The sequence below is a fragment of the Aythya marila genome (assembly GCF_965140915.1).
Source record: "Aythya marila genome assembly, chromosome: 5".
NCBI classification, from domain to species: Eukaryota; Metazoa; Chordata; class Aves; order Anseriformes; family Anatidae; genus Aythya; species Aythya marila.
The window spans coordinates 28524630-28547838 of record NC_139046.1 but is presented as its reverse complement, the minus strand read 5'-3'; the positions used below and the strand labels follow the sequence as shown (position 1 = coordinate 28547838).

At 43.3% G+C, this 23209-nt stretch overlaps 1 protein-coding gene across 1 annotated transcript in view; it reads left to right on the top strand.

Annotated features, from left to right (window-relative positions):
• The first annotated feature begins 8411 nt into the window (after positions 1–8411).
• Positions 8412–23209, top strand: part of GTF2A1 (general transcription factor IIA subunit 1) — a 28268-nt gene continuing 13470 nt past the window's right edge. The window contains exons 1-5 of the mRNA XM_082761114.1: positions 8412–8726; positions 15689–15790; positions 17534–17741; positions 20105–20169; positions 22210–22285. Of these exons, the coding sequence (XP_082617240.1) occupies positions 8697–8726; positions 15689–15790; positions 17534–17741; positions 20105–20169; positions 22210–22285 (481 nt within the window). The 5' untranslated portion in view covers positions 8412–8696. The remainder of the gene's footprint in view (positions 8727–15688; positions 15791–17533; positions 17742–20104; positions 20170–22209; positions 22286–23209) is intronic.

Genomic DNA, 23209 nt, shown 5'->3' with positions numbered 1-23209 from the left:
TTCATGCTGGTTGCATTTTGTAATTGATTCTGGATGTTCAGATTCAAGTTAGCCAAATATACGAGCTCCACCTAGGAGCTAAGATGGTATATTTGAGGTGATGTAATGTTTTCAGACTGTGCTGGAAAGTCTAGACAATAACTTTGGAGTCAACTGCTTTGATGCAATGAACCTGCAAAAACACATGGCCTATACGTTTTAGGATATCACTTTGTCCTTCCCAATCACCTTCCATTTAAGAATTGCATAGCCCTTTCCAAACATTAAGAAATTAAGCCCACAAGAACTAAATGAAATAAAAGACTGTACCTCTCAGATGATAAAAAAGCTATGATAGCATTAAATAGCTACCTTGGAATGAGAGGGCCCCAACTGAACACAAATCTAATGCCCTTCCATTGTTTCCTTAATCCACAAGAACATCTTCTCCCTTCAAGGTCCTTAGCAGATTTACACCACATGTGGTGTTATTTACCTTGAATGTCTCTGCTCTGTGCCCTAGTGTTCTTCATTCCTTAACAATTTGCACTGATACCAATACAGCACATTGCTTACTGAAACACTCATGAGGTTTGTTTCTTGAAAGCCATAGCTGGAAACTGGGCAAGAGGGACCTGGATACTTGTAGAGAATAGAAAGAGAATGAGCTGCACAGTTTAAAGCCCACTGCTGTGTTTCTTGCTTTGTTAGGCCTAAAAGAAAGTGAGCCTGCAGTTCTGCACCATTACTTGGTCACATCCTCCAGCTTCATCTCCAGTTTCATCAGTGAAAGGGACTCGCTTTGACCACTCACATGTTTATGTAGCTACCCGGGTGATATGGATAGAGATATTAATTATCATGTTGGCTTTGAATGTACTCATCTGCTTCACGTTAAATGATACCCATCAGCACCTCCTTGGCTGCCAGCCAGTAAAAACATTCATGGGAGCTGAGCCCAGCCCCATGCAGGCTGCCAGGGGCTGCCTGCAGCAACAGCTACAACTTCTTGGGAAAAATCATTCCTGGTGCCTACAGACCAGGAATCCCATACAGCTGCTGTTGGCCCTTTGCTCTGTAACCATTAATACTGCATCTGGACAGTTCGCTTGGAAGAACAAATTCAGTCAGACTCAGGCACAATCGCGTCTCTGTTGGATCAGCCGGAGCATACCACACTGTGTGTGGGATGGCAAGCACCATGTCAGCTGGCTCCCCAGGCTGCAGTGTGTCTGGGTGTTCACTCACCTGCCTGGCAAGAAGATGGGTGTGTTGTGTCAGGGGGGCATTTTGGGGGGGCAGCCTCGTGGTGCTGACATGAGCCAGCCCCACAGAAACCCCAGGCAAAGCTTGAAGCAGTTGCGAGACCCCTACTGCATCCTTCCCATGTGTCTACAAGGTGTTATTTCCCAGATATTACATTATTTCCCAAATATCACACCATCTGTGCCTCAAACCTTCTGGAATGTCTTTAGTGAGCCATACTGAGTTGCAGCATGGATCAGAGCATGGTTTCAATCCTTCTAGCACAAATACAGCTGCCTGAAAACTCTACACTGGAAGCATTGCTTTCTGCTCATTGTGTGCTCTGCCCATACCATAAAACAGCAAGCAAAATTGCAGGTATAGTGGCTGTGATGGAATGCGTCACTGCAAATGTTAGAGAAATGTTAGAAAATAGAGACATAGACATGCTGGCTGCTAATTTGCCTAGAGTCTGTCTCTGGGAAAAATGAGATGGCTGATGACAGTAGGTCATATTGTGAATATAGGAAGATTTGTAGTGGAGGATGATGCTTAAGATGGAAAAACAATCTTTCATCTAAAGCAGCAAGGCACGGAGTAGGAACAAGCAGCTAAGGGAAAATATGAGCTCAGATTTCTAAGGGAAGCTTCATATTTTTTTACATGTTTGCAGCTGTCAAAATTTTCATATGCCCAAGACTTACAGGTTACACACCATTTACCATGAAGACTCAAGCGGAAGGGAACTCTGGAAATGGGTCACAGGTTGGAAGTGGCAATAAATAGGCCTAGGGCCCTCTAGCTCCATTACAAGATGAGTTGGGCTGGCTCCTTCCTGCTGTTTTCCTTTCTCTCAAAGGCAGGGTCCCTGACTGCCCATCAGTCCTCACACTAGTACAGCTTTGCCATTTGGATAATTAGCCCCAGCATGGGAACTGCACATTAATGGCTTGTAAGCCACAGGATGGCCACAACTGAGTTCATGCTCACTGTTCTTCACTAGGAAGCCTGGACACAGCCAAAATCGAGCTGAACTTGTTTCCTACAAATTTCCATCTTGTCCTGTGGAAAAACAAAAACAAAAACAATACAAAACAAACAAACAACAACAAAAAAAAAACCCACAACTCATCTAGGAAAAAAATCAAATAAAAATAAAAATGTGTCTTGCCTGCCTGATGCCCTGGGGGCTGGGTCCCGGAGGGGATGTAGATCACCTCTGAATGGGCTGTGAAGTGTAGGGCACACCCATGTTTGTCCATGAAAGCTGTAGCCTGCTTGCCCTTAAAGCAGCTCTGAGTGATCCTCAGCAAGCCAGAGGCTTGCGTGATTTGCAAGGCCACTCACCTGGTCGCAGAGGAACAGATATATTACCTGGGAGGCAGTGAGCATCCAAGGGAGAGCAAACCTGCCCTGCACAAATACATTTTCAGTTTATGGACACATGAACATGGGACGAACTAGTGGGTAGAAGACACCATAGCACATCACCACGTAGCAGTGGCTGCCCGTGTGCAGCCTCTCACCTGCAGCAGTGTGACAAGCCCAGGCTGCACACACATGCGCCCAAACAAAACACGGGGCTAGCACCTACACAGAGCAGCGCCCTGCCATAGTTACAAGCTGCGTGTTTGTATTCTGGCATACTCTGCGGTGATTACTTTGTCATAAGTCACCACACGGAGTCCGAGGTATGTAAGGCTCGCGAAATGACTCTATAGATCACTCAGTGCAAATTTTTCACTATGAATCTTTCGCTCTCCAGCGCCTGCATAAATCAGGAATAACTTCGCTGAAGTGAATTCAATTTTGCTGTGGACCTTTGCACACAAGAGCTGGAATATACGGCAGTAATCAGTGAAAACATTTATCAGCATGCTGGGTAACGCTTTGCTTTAGAGTCAGTAATGCAGGATGCTGCGTGCAGGGAGAATCCAATCGCTGTTTGAAGTGCGTGGTTTTTGTTACCTGAGTTCTTTGTTTCCGGGCTTCGTGGCTCAGAGCCAGCAAAATTTTGGCTGTTGTCAGAACCTCATCACAACTGAGTAGCTGTGATTCACAACAGTCGCAGTCTGAGTGATTAATTTTACTGCTTAAAAAGCACTTAAGCAAGGTAGTACTGACAGAATGTGTAACTTGAAGGCAGTCCTTTAGCTTGTGCCTTTGCAGAGATGCTGTAACCTTCAGAATTTTAGGGGCTTTTTTAGCTATATAAGAGTCAGTGCTCAGCATTCGAATTATGATTCATTTATTCTGTAGAAACCTAAGCAGTAGACAAACATATATACACATGCAAAAACAAAGGTGGTCTCTGCCCTAGGACCAGCAATCTTCCTATTACAAACATTACAACTTGCCTACAGCAAGTGGGGTGGGCATTTCAGCACAGGACAATTCTTCTTCAATGAAAGGAGTTCTGAAGGCTTTTCTACATGACAAAGCATTTGGCAACAATGATGTTTTGAAGCATTTCCTCTCCTGGTCACTTATTTCTACTCCCGTCAGCTCTTGCAGTTGCATTAACGTGTCTTTTGTGGGGTTACCCTATGAACCAGATCAGGAAACCTAACCAGGTTAAAAATTAGCCACAGGGTAAAAAAAAAAAAAAAAAAAAAGCAGCAAGGAACTGGCACAGCTGCAAAAGCAGACCATAGTCACACAGGGACAAAATAAGCAAAGGTTGTCATGGGAAGGTGGTATGAATGCCCCAAATCCATACTATCACTGATTGTTTTGGGGTTGTGAGAATAACAGGGTTAACATCTCAATTATATTTTGCCTTTACAAACTTTGTATAGCTTTGTCAACCAGCAATGTGAAAGAAACTCTCTCTGATATACAACTCTATGGCACCAGAAACCTCTGGTGAAGTGTAAATAAATACTCTACGGGCAACAGCTTGGAAAAAAGCTTGTTGCCTCCTCCAGCTGTAACTGATCGTGCCACTAGAAACAGCTGCTATAAAGGCCGTGGGGCAGGTGTGCGACTTTTGAGTGGGGTGGGTTGAGGGAGGTTAAAGAAAGCTAATACTCAAAGTAAAGGAGGAAAGAGCAGTCCTAGAAAATAAGCAGTTCTACAAAATCTGATACGTAGTTTGTACTAAAACAGAGAGGATGTAGTGATTCTGCTTTGGGGAAATTGTAATGTTGAAAAGAGAGGGTTGGTGGCAAGTTTAGAAGAAACTCTTTGCATTGGCCTCTGGATTTGATGGTATTGTTCCTCAGTCTTTAAAGGCCTACAAAGGCATAAAGAGATCTACAGGTACATGGGGACAGAAGGAATTAAAGCAACAAAGCTACTACAGTAGCTGGTCCTCTGTTAATATGAGCTTCAGTGAGGGTGCAACTGATGCCTCTTGCTTGGAGGAAGACGGCTTTCTAATGTTGGTAGGCAGCTGTATGGCATTGCACGCATAACTCAGTGCACGGTTCTCTTGTCCTGTTTAGACGTGTCTTAATGAACAAGGTGTATACAAGCTGTTTCCAAACAACTATACCTATTTGAATGGTAACAGTCTCAAACTCTATTAAAGCAAAATTCTCTGTACTTCCTACTTTGCTTGAGTAAGCACTTGGTGAAAGCAGGGCAAGCCTGAGACTCTTAACAGTTTAATCCTGGCAGAAAAGCTTAATGTGTTGTGAGCTCCTCACCAGGCCTTGCCTGAAGTAGCCCTTTGAGCTGTGAGCTCCCTGCCCTCTGAGAGGTCACTGGAGACAAACCCTGTTACTCTACAACAACAAGGTTTCGCTTGGTAAGGGCAGCTGATTTGTGCTTGTGTTGGACTCTGAAAACTGGTGTTGGTGTGCTTTGGTGAAGTGTGGTGCCGGGGTTCACATTTCAAAAGCAAGAGCAAATCTATCAAGAAAATTAGAGGTGTCTTAGAATGAGACTGACAGGACCTATTGCATTCAATTTCTGCCTTGCTTTTGGGGGGTGTAAATCTAGTACCGAAGGTAAAAGGGGGGTGGGGGTGGGGCATAAGTTTACTGTCTCTTGTTTCCAGCTTCTAGGTTGTGTAGAATGGGCTGTTGGAAGGAAAATGTCATTCAACAGATTTTACATAGCTTTTAATTAAACAATACTATACCTGAACACTGAATGAAACTACTGTTGCATAAACTCCATTATTTGTCAGCATCTTTTCCAACTCTAGAGCGCTGGTTGTATCATCACACAGAAAAAGCTTTTGTGTGATGTGTCTACCATTAATTTCTGACTGTACCCAAACTTTTGAGTTGTAGCTTAAAACACTTAGTATATTTCTTCTTTGAAGGAAGACTTCAATAAAAACTCGAGTTATAAACAAATTTACACTCTGGTACAGTGAGTTCTCTGTGCTTCTGTGTGTGATCTGAAATGTTCTTACAGAGAAATTAGGGTGCTCTGATGATGATTGGGTCTGGGTTCCTCCAGGTGTATGAGATTAAGTGTATTCATTGCACGCTCTTGGGAGACACAACAGTATCTTCAGATGAACAAAAAAAATTACATTAAGAGCTTTTTTTTTTTTTTTTAAAGATAAATTTATTCTATTTTGACTCAGCATCAAGATTTTGTGCTTCTCACTTTCAGATGAGTTCCGAGCTGGTGGTTTTCAGTGGAAATCACAGGTACTTAGCACCTTCCAGTTTCTAGACTCAAGTATGTCCTACCCACTTTTCAAATTATCAAATACTTATGTCAGTTCTCTTTTTGCAGAACATCATGAGCGATGCATATGAAAAACAATATACTAGGACGTGTGAAGGACTTTAGAATGGAATTGCAATCAACCCAAAACTCATAATAGACCCTGCTGCCCAGCTTCCTTCTAACAACTTTTCTAAATGATCTAGCTCTCTGCTAGGCCACAAAGGAAATGAACTAAGAACACTGCCATAATCTACATAATCTATACCCTTTGTACTAATTTAGCAAGGTAATGTTTGAGTAGTACATCAATTTCTTCCTCTGCTGAGAAGCGACTCATCTTGTACCACCAAGACAGAATCATCCAGGGCACTGAAAGCAGACTGTGTACACCTCTATGTATGGTGTTGGCTATAAAATATAACTTGTATGTCTTTGTCACAAATGTTTTGGTAGAGAGAGAGATGCTTTTGCCTAGGATTGAGTATGAACCTTATTTCCTCCAGCACACCAAGGATCAGCTTTTGATTTTGGATGTATTTTTTCCCACTACAGTACTCCCTCTTTGGAACTATTTGCTTGCAATGAAGGAGGGAGAGTACCCAAATATCACCACCTTTGCTTTGGGTAGAAAGTGCTACAATATGTATCACCATGCAGTTCAAGTCTAGGCAGCACAAGGCTAAAATGTCAACAGTAGAACTGGCATTACTGCCATACCTGGTGAAGCCACTGGGAGTTGGCAGGGGTAGAAATCTTAAACTTGTGGATTATCCTAGCTTTTTCCTTAATATGATCCATTACTGACTGGCAAACAAAGGATAAATACTGTTAACTGTAGTAGTAATGCTGTGTGTAATTCATGCTTACTGAGACTATCCAGACCATTAGTGTTCGTGCTGTAGTGTGTACATATACCCAAGTTTGTTAGGCTGAAATAACATAATGCTGAAGCCGAATCCACTGACATTAATACAGCAGGGCAGCTGAGGTGCTGGGGAAGCGGTGGGTGAGCAGGCTTCAGAAACCAGCTAACTTGCTCGCTCTCCCTCGGCTGCAACTAAATTGCAACTGAATTAGATGGACCATTGACTTGACTCAATAGGGCATTTCTCATGGGGCTTGATTTGTTTCTCAGCAACATCCTTTAGAGGAGCTTGGGGGTTACCGGTGCCCGCAGAGTAACTTGATACTGATGTCTGAGAAACTGTGAGGGGCTATGCCCCACAGGCCCGATGTTCCTGGGGGACAATCTGCTGAACTGCAGAAAGGAGTTCAATACCCCACTGAGCTGTTACTGCTCACGTCCACATGCTGACTTTTGAATTACACAGCGAGCCACTCTGGAAACCAGTGGGGTTTCTGGTCTATCCAGGGAAGGGAACTGCATTTGTCCAGTGCTTCATCTTGAAAAGAGGAAGGGTGTGAATGGCAATCTGATTCATTCCTGGTGGTGTGCCAGTTGCTTCAGCAGCTAAAACTGTTTGTGAACTCTGCCTGTGAGTGCCCTTGCCAATTTCTTTGAGTTTTATGTGACTGTTTGTGCAATTATTTAAAGTGTAGAAAATGGAAGGCTGGACGATTTACAGGCCGAATTTGTAAACGCTCTGAGAGATTGCTACCTTCTTATTGCTACATCAGGAGTGAAGTAATACTAGCACCTTATTCCCCCTGCTCATTCAATATACCTGAAGTCAGACTGTGAATTATGGCTGCTGAGATGGCAGACCCTCACCAGTCCTGCTGGTTGGGGTATGAGAGTGGAAATCTCCAGCAAAAATGTGGAATTGACAGCTGAGGATGGTAAAACTTTGTGGACTCTGTCCCATGTAACTTTTCTGCCAGAGCTCCAGCAGTACGCACTATAAACTGGATTTATCAGGCGGTCTGTTGTAATTAGTCAAGTCCCTATACAGTCAGCCCTTCAGAAGGGAGAGGGAGGTATTTGTTACCACAGAACTGAAGGATGTTGAAGGAGTGGAGGGGAACAAATTCCCTCCTGTCAAAGGATATGAAGACAGAAGTTTCTGTACTTGCTACTTGGGCTAGCTGATAGGTGGGACTTGAGGTTGAAGGCAGTGTGACAGGGCTGGCCTGTAGTGCAGTATTTGTGCTGAAGCAATGTAACGTGTGTTTGGTGAGTCAGAATTGAGTGCTGCTTCCCATTTATGCTCGAGCAGGGCTTTTACATGTGAATTAGTGGTGGAGGTCCAAGCTGGGTTCGGAAGTGCAAAGTTAACTGCAGGAGCAATGCTCATGGCTGAGGGCATTTTTGCTGCATTACACAGCTCTCACGTGTTGCCATGGAGAGAGGGGGACAGGGAATGGAAAAGGAAGGCGGTAAGGAGGGGAAAATGGAAGTCGAGCCAACTGGCAGGGCTCTGACGACTCCTGCACGGCGGGGAGGTCCTGCGGCCGCCATTTCCGCCTCGGCAAGAGCCGGGCGCGCGCGCGCGGCCACTTCCGCCTCAGCGCGGCGGCGGCGGCGGCGGGGCGGGCGGGCGGCTCACGTGACGCGGCGGCGCTCTCGCGCGCAGCTCTCGCGGTGCCGGGCCGGCCCCCCCCACCCCCCGCCCGCGGCCCCCTCTCGCCCTGTCGGCTCGCGCAGCGGCGGGGCTCTCGCTATATAAAGGGGCGCGGCGGGCAGAGCGGGCGGCTGGCGGCGGCGGCTGCAGCCCCCGGGGCCGGCGAACGAGGCCGGGCCAGGCCCGCGGGGCTCTCTGCAGGCGGGGGGGAGAGGCCGGGGGGGGGCACGGCAGCCGGGCGGGTTTATTGTTTTAGGGGCGACTTCCCCCCCCTACCCCCCCGCACCGCGGTTGGGGGCGTCCCGGGGGGCTCGGGACATGGCGAGCTCGACTAACACAAACCCCGTGGTAAGGACCGGGCCGGGGGGCGAGGGGGGCCCCTACCCCCGCGCTGCCTGCCCCCGGCCCCCTCCCCTGCCCCCGGCCCGGCGGCGGGAAGGGGGCGGCGGGGACGGGAGGAGGAGGAGGAGGAGGAGGAGGAGGGGGGTGGCAGCGGGCAGCCCCCCGGGGCAGCCAACTTGTGGCGCCCGGCGCCGGGGAGGCGGAGAGCGGAGCCCGGGGGCGGCGGGAGCGGGGCCGGGGGGAGCCTGGGGGGAGCCGAGGGGGGCGCGGGGCGGCGGCGGCGGCGAGGCCGGGGTCCGGCGGGGAGGGGAAGGGCAGGAAGGGAAGGGAAGGGCCGGGGGGCGCCGCCGCCGCCGCCGCCGGAGGGAGCCGCCCGGGGAAGGGGCGAGCGGCGGGGGAAGCGCTGCCGCCGCTGGGAGCCCCCGGCCGGTGTCGGTGCGGCGGCGGCCCCGGCCCGCGCCCCGCTGGAGCCATTTTATGTTGCTTTATCCGAAGGAGACGATGGTTGAAAAGCACTTCTCCCAGCCCCGCGGGTCGGCGCGGCTCGGCCGGGCGCGAGCCCGGAACTTTTTCTGCAGCGAGCGAGGCAGTATTTATTTTACAAAGACAAACTCTTCCCCTCCTCCCCTCCCCGCTCCCCCCCGTGTCCCTTCTCGTGCTTTCTGCACCTTCGTGGGTGGCTTGCTGCTGTGCTTGCGCTCACACAGGTTCGCAATAAGCAGTCACACCAACCTGCGCGGCCACCGAGCCCCCCCAGCGCCGCTCTCCTCTCCCCCGCTGTCCGCCCCCCGGCCACGACCCCCGCCCCGAAACGCTGGCGGAGACAAACCCGGCGTCCCGGCTGCAGGCTCGGCCCCCTTGTTTGTGGCTCTCAGATCCATCATGGCTTCCCCCTGCCTTTCTGCCTGCCTGCTCCTTGTGTTCCTCCTCCCTGTGGCTGCCCTGTTTATATAGAGCTATTGCCGCTCTCTAATATAGACTCTGCTAGGATGGGAAGGTGCTTTCCAGCCCCACGTCACCGCCTCTCCATTTAAACACCACATCAGCCTTTAAATAGGGAGAGAGCCGCCGAGCGCGGGCTGGGAGGTGCATGCATCCGCGGCGGCGGCTGCCAGCCGGGCTTTTTGTCCCTCCGAGCCCGCCCGGCCCCGGCTCTCCCCGCACCGGGGCCGCTGCCTCGCCTCGCACAGCAGCCGGGCTCCGCGCTGCGCTCGCCTCCAGCCTCGCACGAAGAAGGCAGCCTCCAGCCTCTCCCGCCTTCCAAAAGCGTTCACCTTTCTCTCCCCATTTTCTTTATTTTTTTCTTTATTTTTTTCTTTTTTTTTTCTTTTTTTTTTTTTTTTGGTCACTAGCATCCAGCTAGCCCAGAGTCGCATGTTAGCTGCACGGTCTTCCGCCGAGCTTTTTCGGCTGGATGAGGAAAGTAGAATTGAAATGGTTCTTCCCCGGTATGTCAAGGAGAGATGTGGTACTTATTGTGTGGCGCTTTGCCAACATCTGCCTACAGCTGTCGCACCAGAAGTATCATTAATATTAAAGTTTTGTCTGGGGGCTCTGGGCCGCAGATACTACTTAATGAGTTTTATGTGCTTCTGGTAACTAAAGATGATGGATGCACGCGGATTTTACTACAGTCTGAGAAGACTTTACTGCAGTCTGAGAAGGGCAGAGGTTTTGGAATTTTCATTAATATCTTGGAATTTTCACTAATATTCGAGTTAATTACAATATTTCGTATACTACAAAACATACAAAAGCACATGGAAAGCATCCGGGATTTCCTTTCCAAATCCAAAATTTTGTAGGCTGCCTATGATGTAAGGTCGTGCAGTTGCAAAGGAGTGGCGTTGCTTTGTAGCTTTCTGTCAGGTCTTGTATCAGGAAAATTTCGGACAGCAGTCAGCCATTACGTGTGACAGGATGCATTTCAACTGTGTGATCTGAACCTGCTGGTTGTCCTGTTCGTAAACCACTGCCTTTACTTTCTTATTGAATGAAAAGGCTCTGTCTTCATGTAGTAAATCCAAGGTTTCGCTTCTCTTTTTCTACCAAGCTATTACTGAATAGGAAAATACATGCACTGAATGATTTTCAGAGCACTTGTAAATGACTTTCTTTCAGCAATTTGCTAAGGCTTATCGGTGCTGCACCTCTGCGCTGGCGTAACGTAACTTCTGTAGAGTTCTCTTGGAAGGTGTCTGTGTGTGAACGTGGTGTTCAGAATTAGAGAAGACAAAAAATTAAAATGAGCCTGACTCCAGTAGGCGTGCTTTAGGCTAAATTTCAACAAAGTAGTAAAACCTTGCAATCTGTGATAAAAATCGGGCTTCGCTCCATAGCAATGGTAACAGTGCTTACCTCAGGGTTATCAAAGAGGAGTGGGAACATTTGGAAGTACTGCAGCCAGATGATGGCTTTAGCAAGCCAGATTTGGAGCCTGGTGTGCAATAGTATCACATCAGCATCCGATCAAATCTGGATTGCTAGACAGCTGTTCTTGCTAGTAAAGGGCCGATATAAAATGTTAACAGTTGTATGCAATGTAAAGTTTTGTAGCTGGCAAACATAGTTACTTGTAAAGTCTGTGACAATGTTTAAAAGAAAAAGCACATTTTATTAATGACTTACAGCGTAGATTTTATGTGGTGATTCTTTTTATGCTCTTCTTTGATGTAACTGTGGCTGAAATTAGTTACCTCTGTAGTGTGCTGTTCTGGCTGTGGTATAGCTGGCCTATAACTGGCCTATAGCTGCGTATCCACCCCAGGAGAAAGGGACTGGCAGCAGTGCAGGGGTATCTGCAGAAGTAACCAGGAACAAACTGCAGTCAAATGCACAAAGCGTGCAGCGCCTATTTCTACGTGATGTGCTGGCACTTGGAAACCCAAGCTGCTGAGTCCCAAGCGGCGTGATAACAATGACAAAGAGATGCAGGTTTTGTGCCCTCACAACTGGTGGAATGTGGGAAGTGTAGGCCCCCAAAGGCATGTGGCATTTCTTAAAATAGCCGGCTGCTTGCTCTTCGGGTTTGGATAGCGTGCGTGCGCGGGTAGCAGTCTCACCACGCTCAGAGTTTTCTTTACAAGATGTACAGAGAAAGTGAAATATAATCATTTCCCTATGTTCCCAGAGGGGAAAGGACTAGATTTTAAATCTTTTCTATGTGTTTGTGGTTGTATCTAATAAATCAGGAATTTTAATTGTTGTCTTTCATGTATAGTAAGTGTTTGGGATAGTGTTTATTGAAGAGTGATTTGAGTATGTTTGCGCTTAAAAGGGCTCGAAGTTCACAGTAATGCTCTCTTTATGAGGGAGGCACTTTAATATAAACCAGATGAAAGCATGATTATTTTAATAGTGATCTTTTAAGTTTCTATTATGTTCTCATTGCTTTCTTTGACTGAACCTGGAAATTTATTGCAGAGCTTAGCTCACCTGCTGTCCTGTCTTTGTAGGCTCACTCAGTAATTGTGTTCCTCTGTTTGGTTTTTGAGCGCGTAAGTAGCACATGAAAAAGATTGTCATTCAACTGCAGAGTTTTAGGCGGTTTATATAAGCAACTTGAGCATCCTGTAAATAATACTTGAAGCCAACAGTTAGTGTATATCTAAAACAATACAGCATGCTTCCTTTTGAAGGTCAGGGATTAAGACTGTTCTGTGATTTCACTTGCTGGATTTACTTCTGTTGAAGTAGTAAAAGAGCGTTTTGTGTTATTTTTCAAAATTCCTCTATGGATGGCTTTTGAAAAAGGCGCTGCTGCTCCATTGATAGGAGTTGCATCTCTCTTGACTGCGTGCTCAGTACGAGCATATACAGCAAAGGTTTTCAGCCAGCCAAGCCAAGATTTGCCTGAGTATGGTGGAAATGTGGATGTAAAATTGGTAAGTGCAGGGGGTCAGACACTATCTCATCGTAAAGCATAGATACTTATTTTCTCTGCTCCTCTCCTTTTTCTGCTAATCATATAACAGTGACTATTGCATATTGTGATACTGGCTGATCAGAACAGTGCCCTGAAATTCTGGCCCATCATCAGGTCCAGTGCGCTGTACAGCTCGTGCAAAGCGATGCATCCATCTGCATACCCCTTGTGGGTTTGTAAACCGCCTTGTTCGTGAGCCCCATTTTTCAGGCACAGTGCTTGCTTGTGATGCCCTTGAGGTCTCGGCTGCTCACTTGGGCTGCTGGAGGTACACTAGAAGGACATCACGTTGGTGGCAGAGCCAACTCCTACGCTACTGGCCTCCCTTTCTGCTCTTATGCTAAACTGGTGCTGAGCTCAAGAAAGTGGTATCCTGGTCTTCGCATTTGCTTTTCCCCCTAATTATGCAGGAAAAAAAACGAAAATGTTCCCAAGCAGACTGTTGAGCTGTAAGGTCAGTTTGCTGTATCTGAATATTAGTATTTTTTCCTAGGGCTTTGTATTCCAAGAAAGCCTTGTAAGCACACCTTCCAGGAATGCCTGACAGGAGGAGGTAACTGCTGGTGGAAGTCAGTAGGGCCTGTTTGCGTAAAATCTGTTTTACTAGTTAAGTGGACCCAATAGATGATTGAAGGAGAAAGTGCAACCTCCAGGAATTTGGTTCATGATTTCAGGCATAGAGGAAGTTCTATTGACTGAAGTGAAGCAACTCACGTGCCTACGGATCAGCGTGTTTATTTGCAGTGTGGTTTTGTCTTCAGGAAACAGATGCTTTTAATACAGTGAGGAACAATATGCAGAATAGGTCAAGTGGCATTTCTGTTCTAATTAAATTGTGTAAGCTTTATGCAATTTGTTTAATTATAGAAATAATAGGGCTTAATGTTATTAAGCACAATGTCTTTTTGCATCTGCTGTGCATTAAATCTAAGTGGAGAAATAATCCTATTAATGATGCTGGGTATTTCTGAGTTCCTCACTGCACAGAACTAAAATGCTAGTGCACAAGAGTAGTCACCTTTTGTAAGTCTGTTTCAAATGTCTCTATAAGCACAAATAATGCTGTACGTGCAACTTGGAGATACAGGCATGCAGTACTGTACTGTTTTGAGAGAAAAAAAATGCAAATCTGCTGTTTTTTGTTTCTTCTGGAGAAACTGAGTTTTGGATGTAGGTGCTGTAACTGTAGTTTTCAGGTAAGGCAAACATCCCCTATTACTTGGGGCCAGAAAGTTTTTGCAAAGACAAGTTTAAAAAACAAACAAAAATAAAGATGAATTCTGTCATTACAGCTGCTTGATTTGCAGTGGTTTGTTTTGAAGCTGCAAAGTGGCAACCTAATGAAATGTGAAATGGAAAAAAAAAAAACTAGTGTGCTGATAGCATGGCGTTCCCCAAAATGTCGGGGGTGGATTTTCTGACCAGAGTTGTAGTGGGGTGTGTGTGTGTTTATTTTATTTTATATTTAAATGTAAAGATATTCACTTTGTTTTGTGCTTATTGTCTGTTCAGCTTCGTTAAATCTTGTGCTGTTCCCTCCTCCTTTATTCCATGATGGAGGTGTGACCGTTCTGTTTCATAACGCGTGCGGTGTAATCTTGGGCATATCTGTAACGGATTCAGCACTTCTGGGATGCATTAAGCATCTGTGCGTGCATAAAAGATGTGTTTTAAGCGCATGCAATAAATCTGTGTAGTTCCTGCGGTGCCGATCTATCTCGCTGTGTGCACTTGGTGCAGATTTCCTATACATTCATTGGAGGGACAGCCCTCCTGGAGGGTGAAAGCCACCATACAAGTACAGAGTGTTTTGCTTGTGTGCAGCATATCTGATGTGTGGCATCATTTGGGTTTTTTGGCAGGAAGTCAGGGAGTGAGGTGGAGGAAGATGTCGGCTGACAGAAATTTGTAGTTACTTTCAGATTAGTTTAGGAACAGCCTGTACCCAGCCAAGGAACAGCCTTGAGCAGTGAAGTATGTATGGCTCACAGGCTGCAGGCTGATCAACCCTAATCCAGACCTCCAAGTTCTACCATGCAATTAAATAGCACAGATGTTTAAACCCCACCAAAGTGCCATTGAGGTTCACGCATGTAGAGAGGTCCAAACAGTGGTATCTGCTTAAAAGGTACAGCATGTGTATGGTACAACTAGCCTACGGTCTTACGAATTAAATATTACACATTTACTGGTAAGGTTAAGTATTCTCTTTTTAAAATTGGCAGTCACCTAGTCCAACCCCCTGCTTCAGCAGCTTGCCCAGGACTGCATCCAGGCAGCTTTTGGGCATCCCTGAGGATGGAGAGTTCATAGCCTCTTTGGGCAACCTAAAGTGAATTAGCAGTTTGCTTTGCCAATGACAATTCAGGCATGAAATCAGTGTAATAGAATATGCGTATGTCTAGTTTTGCCCCCTGAAAAGTGTGTATTGTAAAAACATAAGGACTGAGTGAAAACAAAAGTCTGTCTAGTCTAATATCTTGTCTTCAGTAGTTTCTGTAAATAGATGTGTTAAGGAAGAACAGGACATTCATATATGAACACTTTGAGTTTTCTGAGGCTTCAACATTTTTCAGCTCGGCAACATCCTGAGCCATAATCGATTCCTGCTCAGCTAGCAAGCACCAATGAGTTTCTTCTCTGTGCATTTACCTAATGTTCTTTTGAACTCCTGGCTTTAACGTATTTTTTTTTTCTTTACACATTTAGCACGTACACTGGCAAATAGGCCACAAACTTTGCTAAATGGAAAACAATCTTCTTTTCCTTGTTTTGAGCTAAACTCCTCATGGCTTGAAGACTCTTGTGACACAAAAGATGGTGGACGGTCCCTTCCCTTTTCACCTTGTTTGAGCTGTTTTTGCTGACATATACTTTCGTGCGTATTTTAGTCACTCAAATGTGCAGCATATTCTGTAGTGCACTTTTCAGAGGGTTTATTTTTTTTTGAAAAAATCTTATTTTAATGTTACGCTACTAAATTTCTTTCAAAAATAATGCTGACTACTTGGTTTTTTTTTTTTTTTTTTTTTTTTTTTTTAAGCCTAAATTGTACAGGTCTGTAATTGAAGATGTCATTAATGATGTCAGAGAAGTTTTTCTGGATGAAGGAGTGGATGAACAAGTTCTTATGGAACTCAAAACAGTAAGTTACAACTGAAAAGATTTTAAATAGACCAATGCACCGAATAGTTCTTGGGTCTGTCTACTGTTGTACGCAGTAAAATACTAATTTTTAATTATCAAAGCAGTGTATTGATCTGCATGTCTGTAGCCCCACATCATTTGGATTGTACTGCTCTAGAAAGAGGTCTGCCCACCTTGTTTACTTGCCCTAATATGGCATGTCAAACTTGATAGAAATTAACAACACATCTGAGTTTACAGTGCAACCGTTTCAGTCCCTGAAAAGTTGTATCACTTCTTTAAAAAAGAAAAGGGAAGGAGAATATGTTTATTTTAGAGGTAAAACAATTCTTAAGGTTTCTGTGCCGGAAAAGTAAAATGCTTGCTATACTTGGTGTTTTTGTCTTAGTGAAGATGCTTTTGACTTATTTTCATTGCCAGATTATTGCAGATACTATTTGTGGTTTGCAGAAGTATTGTTCTGGGGGAGTGGTATGTGATAAATCACACTGCGTGTGTCACACTACTCCAAATATCTCTGATTCGGAGTATTCGCTTCATATACAGTGTGTTTGAATTGTTGACAAGGGGCCAAAAGAAAGGCATGGTGTTGACTTGAGCTGTACTCAATGGGTTTGCCATGCCATGCTTCAAAAGCTTCCTGAGCAAAAGTAGAAAGTTCTCAAAAGAGAAAATAAAAGGCAGAAAAAAAGGAAGAAATAAAGTAAAAGGAAATTGTGGAAGTAGTTGCCTGCTTATTTCAGCTGTTGGATAAGGCTTCCTTCAATAAACGGGATGTCCCACATCAAGAGTATTTTCAAAGTATTAAAAAGTGGGTGGCGTATGAACTTTGATTAGAAAGAAACATTTGAAGAATTCTTTTCCATGAAACCATGACCTGGCTTGAGGGAAAGAGAATGAGCGCTCCAAGAAAAGCACCTGATGTTTGTGTTACAGGTGTGTTCTGCAGATCATGTCAGAAAAGATTCAATGAAGAAAGTGCCAAGAAGAGAAATGAAGGAAGGCTTAGGGAGTCCTAGGCAGGATTTGAGATCACGAGTCTTGGGTGCCCATAGCCTCCCTGACTACAGTGTGTTACAAAATACTCGTGTTACTGTTTTTGCAAGAGCTCTGCTGCTTTGGTGGTTGTGGCTTATCTTGAGAGACTTTCAACTGACAGTCAGCCCCCTGAGCTGAAGGGTTGGAGAGGCTGAGTTTGACACCGTAGTAGAAACTTTCAGTGCTTGTACAGAGACTTTATCCTAGGTACACCGGTATTTTCTGTTAGTGTTTTATCAGGTAATAGTCTTCATGCAACTTGTGTTGAGAAGTTCCAGGAAGAAATGGCTTGGGGAAAGCTGTAATAAAGAATTGATTTTTGTGATGAAAGAGATAAGAAAGAAAGAAGGTAGAGAAGTGGCAAACTGATATTTTTAAATAGTTTTCAGGTTTATCTTTATTCATGCTTCTGTTAGGGTTGTTATGATCCTTCCACAAATGGAAAGAAGGAAATGGAAGAAGGAAAGAATGAATGTTAAAGCCCGAACTGATGATTCTGAAGGGACTATTTAATTCTTATTAAAACATTACCTATGTGAAGTTATCTCTTCAATCTGTATTTGCCAGGGGCTTTTTGGCTAAACAAACTGCACGAGATAAACAGTGAAAACAAATTCAATTATGTAGTACTGTCTTTATATCATTACAAGTCTTGCTGAGTAAGAATGGTACAGAAAGATTTCTCTTTTCTTTTTCCAACTAGCTGTGGGAGAACAAGCTGATGCAGTCCAAGGCTGTAGATGGCTTCCATTCAGAAGAGCAGCAGCTTTTGTTGCAGGTGCAACAGCAGCAGCAGCAACAGCAGCAACAACAGCATCACCACCACCATCATCACACACAACCTCAGCCACAGCAGACTGTGCAGCAGCAGTCTCAGCCACAACAGGTTCTTATTCCAACGTCTCAGCAAGGTCAGACTTACTCTTTAACATCTCTGATGAAGGACTCTCAAATTAGACCAACTCCTTCTGTAGCATATTTGAAATCTAGAAGGATGTTTGTACCATGGGTAGCTGTGTCTTTACGTCAAACTTTGTCTCTGCTTGACTCTTTAATGGGTCAAGAGAGCTGTTGTGGTGGAAAAGTATCTTGGCATTTCTTTTAGTCATTCCTCAGAAGATTTTGGAAAAGCTGATTTCTTCTGTTACTACTTAACATATGTTTTCAAAATACATGACTTTCAGGTTGTGGCAAAAATCCATTAACAGCTCCGTAAATTCAAGACAATATATGTATGTGGTTGGCAGCTTATTCACAAGATAGTAATGTCATTAGGAGCAAATTATTTTAAAAAATATTTAAAGAGCTTGTTAAGCATAAGTAGATGCTAGAATGTGAAAAATACCTCTATAATGGTCTGAATATAAGTAGATGTTTTCATGTAACAGGTTTCAAATGAAAAGCTTAACAGCTGTTTTTTTTACGGTTGTAGCAAATTGTACTGTGGGTGTTCACGGTACATTTGAGTTAGCCGTAAGAGCATTGTTTCTTGTAGTGATTGTCTTGATATTCATTGTCCGTGAATAATGTAAGGGAAACAACATGTTCACCATTTACAATTTAATTTAAAAAATAAGATGAACAGTACTGGATTCTACTGCAAGTTTGCCACATACACAAATCTGCTACCCAGCTGACTACTGACTACTCTGCTTCAGCTGAGTTTTCAGTGTGGTATTGCAATTGTTGCTTAAAGATATTTATCTGTCTTAGTCAGGGACTTCAGTCTTCTTATCAGGTTTCATAGGTCAGGACCTGTGTTGTCATAGGCACAAATTGACCTCCTCTGCTCCACCCTCCCCCCAAAAATGTTTCGATTCAATACTGAGAAGAACTAGTGTGAAAATAACTTGTTACTGTTTTTTGTTTGTTTGTTTTCTTCTTATATTACTTTGTTTTTGGCTGGAAATAAATCTGTTTGGACTGCCGGTATAAAATTTGTTTTGAGATTTAAGACCCCCTAATGCATCTTGAAAATGAGCTGGGTGTCTTCAACTCTAGTTACAGAATCTGTTTACCCAGACCTCTAGTGGCTGCTTAGATGAATAGCTGTGATGCTACTGATCACATTGCCCACTACTGATCGGAGGTCCCTGTTCCCCCGTTTGTTTCCTAGGGTAAAATACAGTCCTGCGTACAGCAACATGTTTAAAACTGATTAATTGTTGCCCTATGTTGTGTCCTAAGACCAAATGACAATGTGGAGGTTAAATGAATTTGGATATTGAAGCACTTTGATCACAGATACATGTAGTTTAATAAATTACATAACTTCCTTGTTCCCTGGTGGATGTTGTGCAGTGGGAGGATTGGGTGAGTTGGTGTAGTGGTTCTTTACACAACTTGGTGCAGTCCCAGAGAGAGGCTGGGACAGTCAGCATGGTTGTTCCTGCTGTGCTGTGTGTGATTCTAGTGCAGGGTCATGGCTTCGTAAAAGTTGGAAAGATGGTCTTGGACCTTGGTGTAGTGTTGTGGGGCTTCCCTCTCAAGAATATTTCCAGAAACTCTCAGTTACCTCAATAATCTTAAGATTACAGGATTTTACAGGATTGCATGGAAAATACCGTGTTGATGATTAGTTCATATTGCTCTGTCACTGTCCAGTTTGTGGTTACTGATGGTGGCACTCACAATCTGTTCCGTAGCATTCTGGACACTTGCACTTACAGATGATCAATAGATTGATTGTTCACATAGCTTAGCCATCTATTTTCTGTAGCACACCAAAACTATTGTGTTGTATGGGACAGGTGTTTGATTTTCTTTTACTACATCAAAAATGTCAGTGAAGATCACGTTTGTTAACAGGTGTGCTAACTAGACCACACTCAAGCTAACTGCTGTGTCCTGTTAACATACTCTTCTTCACCTTGCAACAGTCCTTGCAGTCTGTTTTAGGAGTTAATCACTGTTCGTTGATGTTTTTGGAGAACTTGGATCTGAATGTCAGCTAACTTATAAAAATTTCTTATATACCTTTCATTTCAGAAAAATATTTTAAATTTTGCTTTACATAGGATCAGAGTAGATCAGACTGACGCCATTGAAATAAGATCTGTAAAGCCAAAATAGCCATACCACCTCTCAGAGCTGTTGTTATGTATTGCCTTCACAGTAAAATTTAATAAGGTCAGAAGCTGCTCAGTAGCTCTTTTTGTTCTGAAGCCCAGCTGATGTTTGTGTAATGTCTTTTCGAAGTTATTCTGGCTTGGATGTTTTTTTGGGCCAACTGCATCATTTTCATGAAATGTTATCTTTTTTTTTCTGGTTTTAGCACCTCAGCAGCAGGTTATTGTGCCAGATTCCAAGCTGATACCACATATGAATACATCGGGCATGGTAAGAAAAGCCAAAGTTTATACATACATATGCTGTCATTATATAAGTTGTTTTGACTAAACAGTAAACACAAATCTGGTATTAGTCATCAGAGAAGTAGGACATCGGTAAAGCTGTCTGTCATTGCTGAGTTCTGCTGCTGTAATGATAGTCCAGGAGAAGTAACCCAGGACGTGGTTTTGGTAACTAATCTAGGACTTACCTTGATGTTCTGCTTTAAGTGGGTTAGACCAAAACTTTATTTAAATTAGAAATTTGGTGAAAATCTGCATGATGATATTCTTGTCATATACCAACACAGCTGTGTTAACTGGTACAAATGTATTGCTAGATGCAGAAAACAACATTAACTGTTCTGAAAATTTAATTTTATAGCAAATGAGAGATTATTTGGCAATTCAGATCTATCTTTTCTGGTCTTATTTTTTAGATTCATGAATTTTATAGGAGGATGTGAAACAGTCTCGTTATTTATCCATTTCTCTCAGTTTTTATCTCAAGAGGTTATTCTTGGTTGTCTTGCTTTAAATGCCCTTGCAGGTCCTTGAAAACAACAGCTAGTAATAGTTAGTGAATTTTTATTCTAATTATATATTTATATTTTTTACCACTTCTATCGTAAAAGCACATGAAACAAAGCTTTGTGATTAGACAAAAAGCATCAGCAACTTGCATAACCTTCAGTTCTCCATTAATTAGCTGCTTACCTTATAGAAAAGAATCTGAACTTCATTACTTAAATGGCATGATTTACCCAGAGGCTGAGAGCACAATAATATCTACCTTGTTCTAAAATGTTTTATAACTATTTCGATTTAATTTGTAACTTCCATGGTACAAAAGTTAAATGTTCTGTGTTTTCTTTTCCTGTCTCCATTCAGTTAGACCTCTTTGGGCAAAAATGAGTATGCAGGGATTTTAAAACCATGCTATTGCCTAAATGCAGATGAATTGTATATGGCAGAAGACTACTATTCAATAAATACTCTTTTACAGAATTCATTTGGAATTATTGTGTATTTCTAAGAGACTTTTAGGTTGGTACTAGAGACTGGATCTGACCTTGAGTATCTTGGAGTGCAGAGACAAATGAGAATTTATTTATCTGCCTTTGGGACATGAGGATGCAGTAAAGCACTTCCAAGTTTTGTTTGGTGTTCTCTTATTTTGGAAATTGTAACTACTATATGGATCAGCCAGTAAGGGGAGATCATGTTTCTTAGGATCAAGAGGTATATGCTCTACCCAGTAACAAAGTTTAAATCCTTTCTGTAGCAGACAGTAATCTCCCGTGGTTCCTCTATGATGAGGGAAGGGAGGCTTTTCAAAAGGTAATTGACATTAGACCCTTGAAATGGAGAAGCCTCTGGAGAAGTCTAGGTCCCTGTGTGAGTAAAGGATTTATTGCAGATTTTTGTGTTTGGAACTCACGTGATTGTGTTGGAATTCGATTTCCTTGTAAGATAGAATCATTACCCATTGAGAGTCCTTGGCTTTTCTCTTTTAGCCAGATATCTTGAGAGAAAATATCAGTCATTCTGTCAACTGTCAGTACATTGTATGCATATATTCTCACAAAAGAGGTATGTAATTTGGGACTTGAAAATGCAAATCATTTGTAGATTGAAGAAAATTGCAAACTCCTTGTGAAAACAAGATAGGGGAACGTGATCCTTGTTTAAGTACTGTGTTTTCCTTCACATATGAAAGATTGCAAGTAAAATAGCCACCTGAGCAATGCAGTGTTGTATTAGGTCAGCAGACAGGGCAGAGGAGAACAAAATCTGCTGAGCATAAAGACAAACCAAGAAACGCTGTGCAGCTGAGTTCAGGTGTGTTGTTTAGTGATTGTTGCTTGTCTCCTTCCTGTTAAGGAAGGATTTTTTTATATGTAGTATAATGTACAGTTGCTTACAGCCTGCTTTTTCAATTGCGTATGTGCAAACGTTGTAAATAGCGATATAAAAAAAGGTACATATTTTCAGGCAGTGTATTGTGACATTTAACACTTGTGGCTAAAAAGCTTTTCCTGTATTTCAGAGTGCTGCAGCCACTGCAGCTACGTTGGCTCTCCCTGCTGGCGTTACTCCTGTTCAGCAGATACTTACAAATTCAGGTAACTGTCATAACACTGAGGTCAAAGAATGGTTATGTGGGTGCTTGGGAGGGAGAAATCCTGGATTGTACCCCCTGCTATAAAAATCAAAATCTGGGAACCAACCCTTAGACAGTAGTGTCATCTCTTCAATAAACTCCTGGACTCTTGTTCTCCAGCTGGTTAGTCTTATGAACCTAACAGTGGTTTGGTTAGATTCTGTGCACATCTTCTGTGCTTGTTAGACAGGTACGTGAAACAAGAAGACAGGTTCTTCTTTTTGCTGTCTCTCTCCTTTTGCATATTTCTGAATTTTATGAAACTTCTGAATTTTTTGAATCATGATCAGAGCAGAGATACTAGACAGGTTATAAAAGATCAGAATCACTTCATCTGTGACTGCAGATGAGGAGTGTCTTAAGGTTTTGGGTATCTGCTAAGCACACAGTGGAATTGCTAATTTTGCTGGCAATGCTAATTTTATTTTAGATTTATTATGTTTAAAGAGACATGCTGTGCACTTAAAATATAAATGTGATTTTTATGAACAGCTTAACCAATGCTTTATGTACTTGTCCATGTATTATTCTGATGGTGTAAGCTTGATTCTAGGTAGGCTGTGTGTCGACAATAAAGGCTCAATTTTCAAGAATCACTTGGTGCTCTTGCCAGAATAATTCACTTAGTCTACTCAGAATCACTTGTGACTTAGCCTCCCTGCTTTAAACATTTGAATGTTTAATGGATATGTAGGTGAAATGAAATTGAAATCTGCATAGGTAAATTATTTTTGGCTTGCATACTTCATAATCAGAAGTGGTAAACAGCCCTATTAGTGCTTTGTTTGACATAGGTGCTATAGCCTAGTGTCTTTTCACTGGTGAAAACAGACCACAAATGCTCTTTAATTGTTACCACTGTTCTTCCAGGAAACAAGTATCTAAA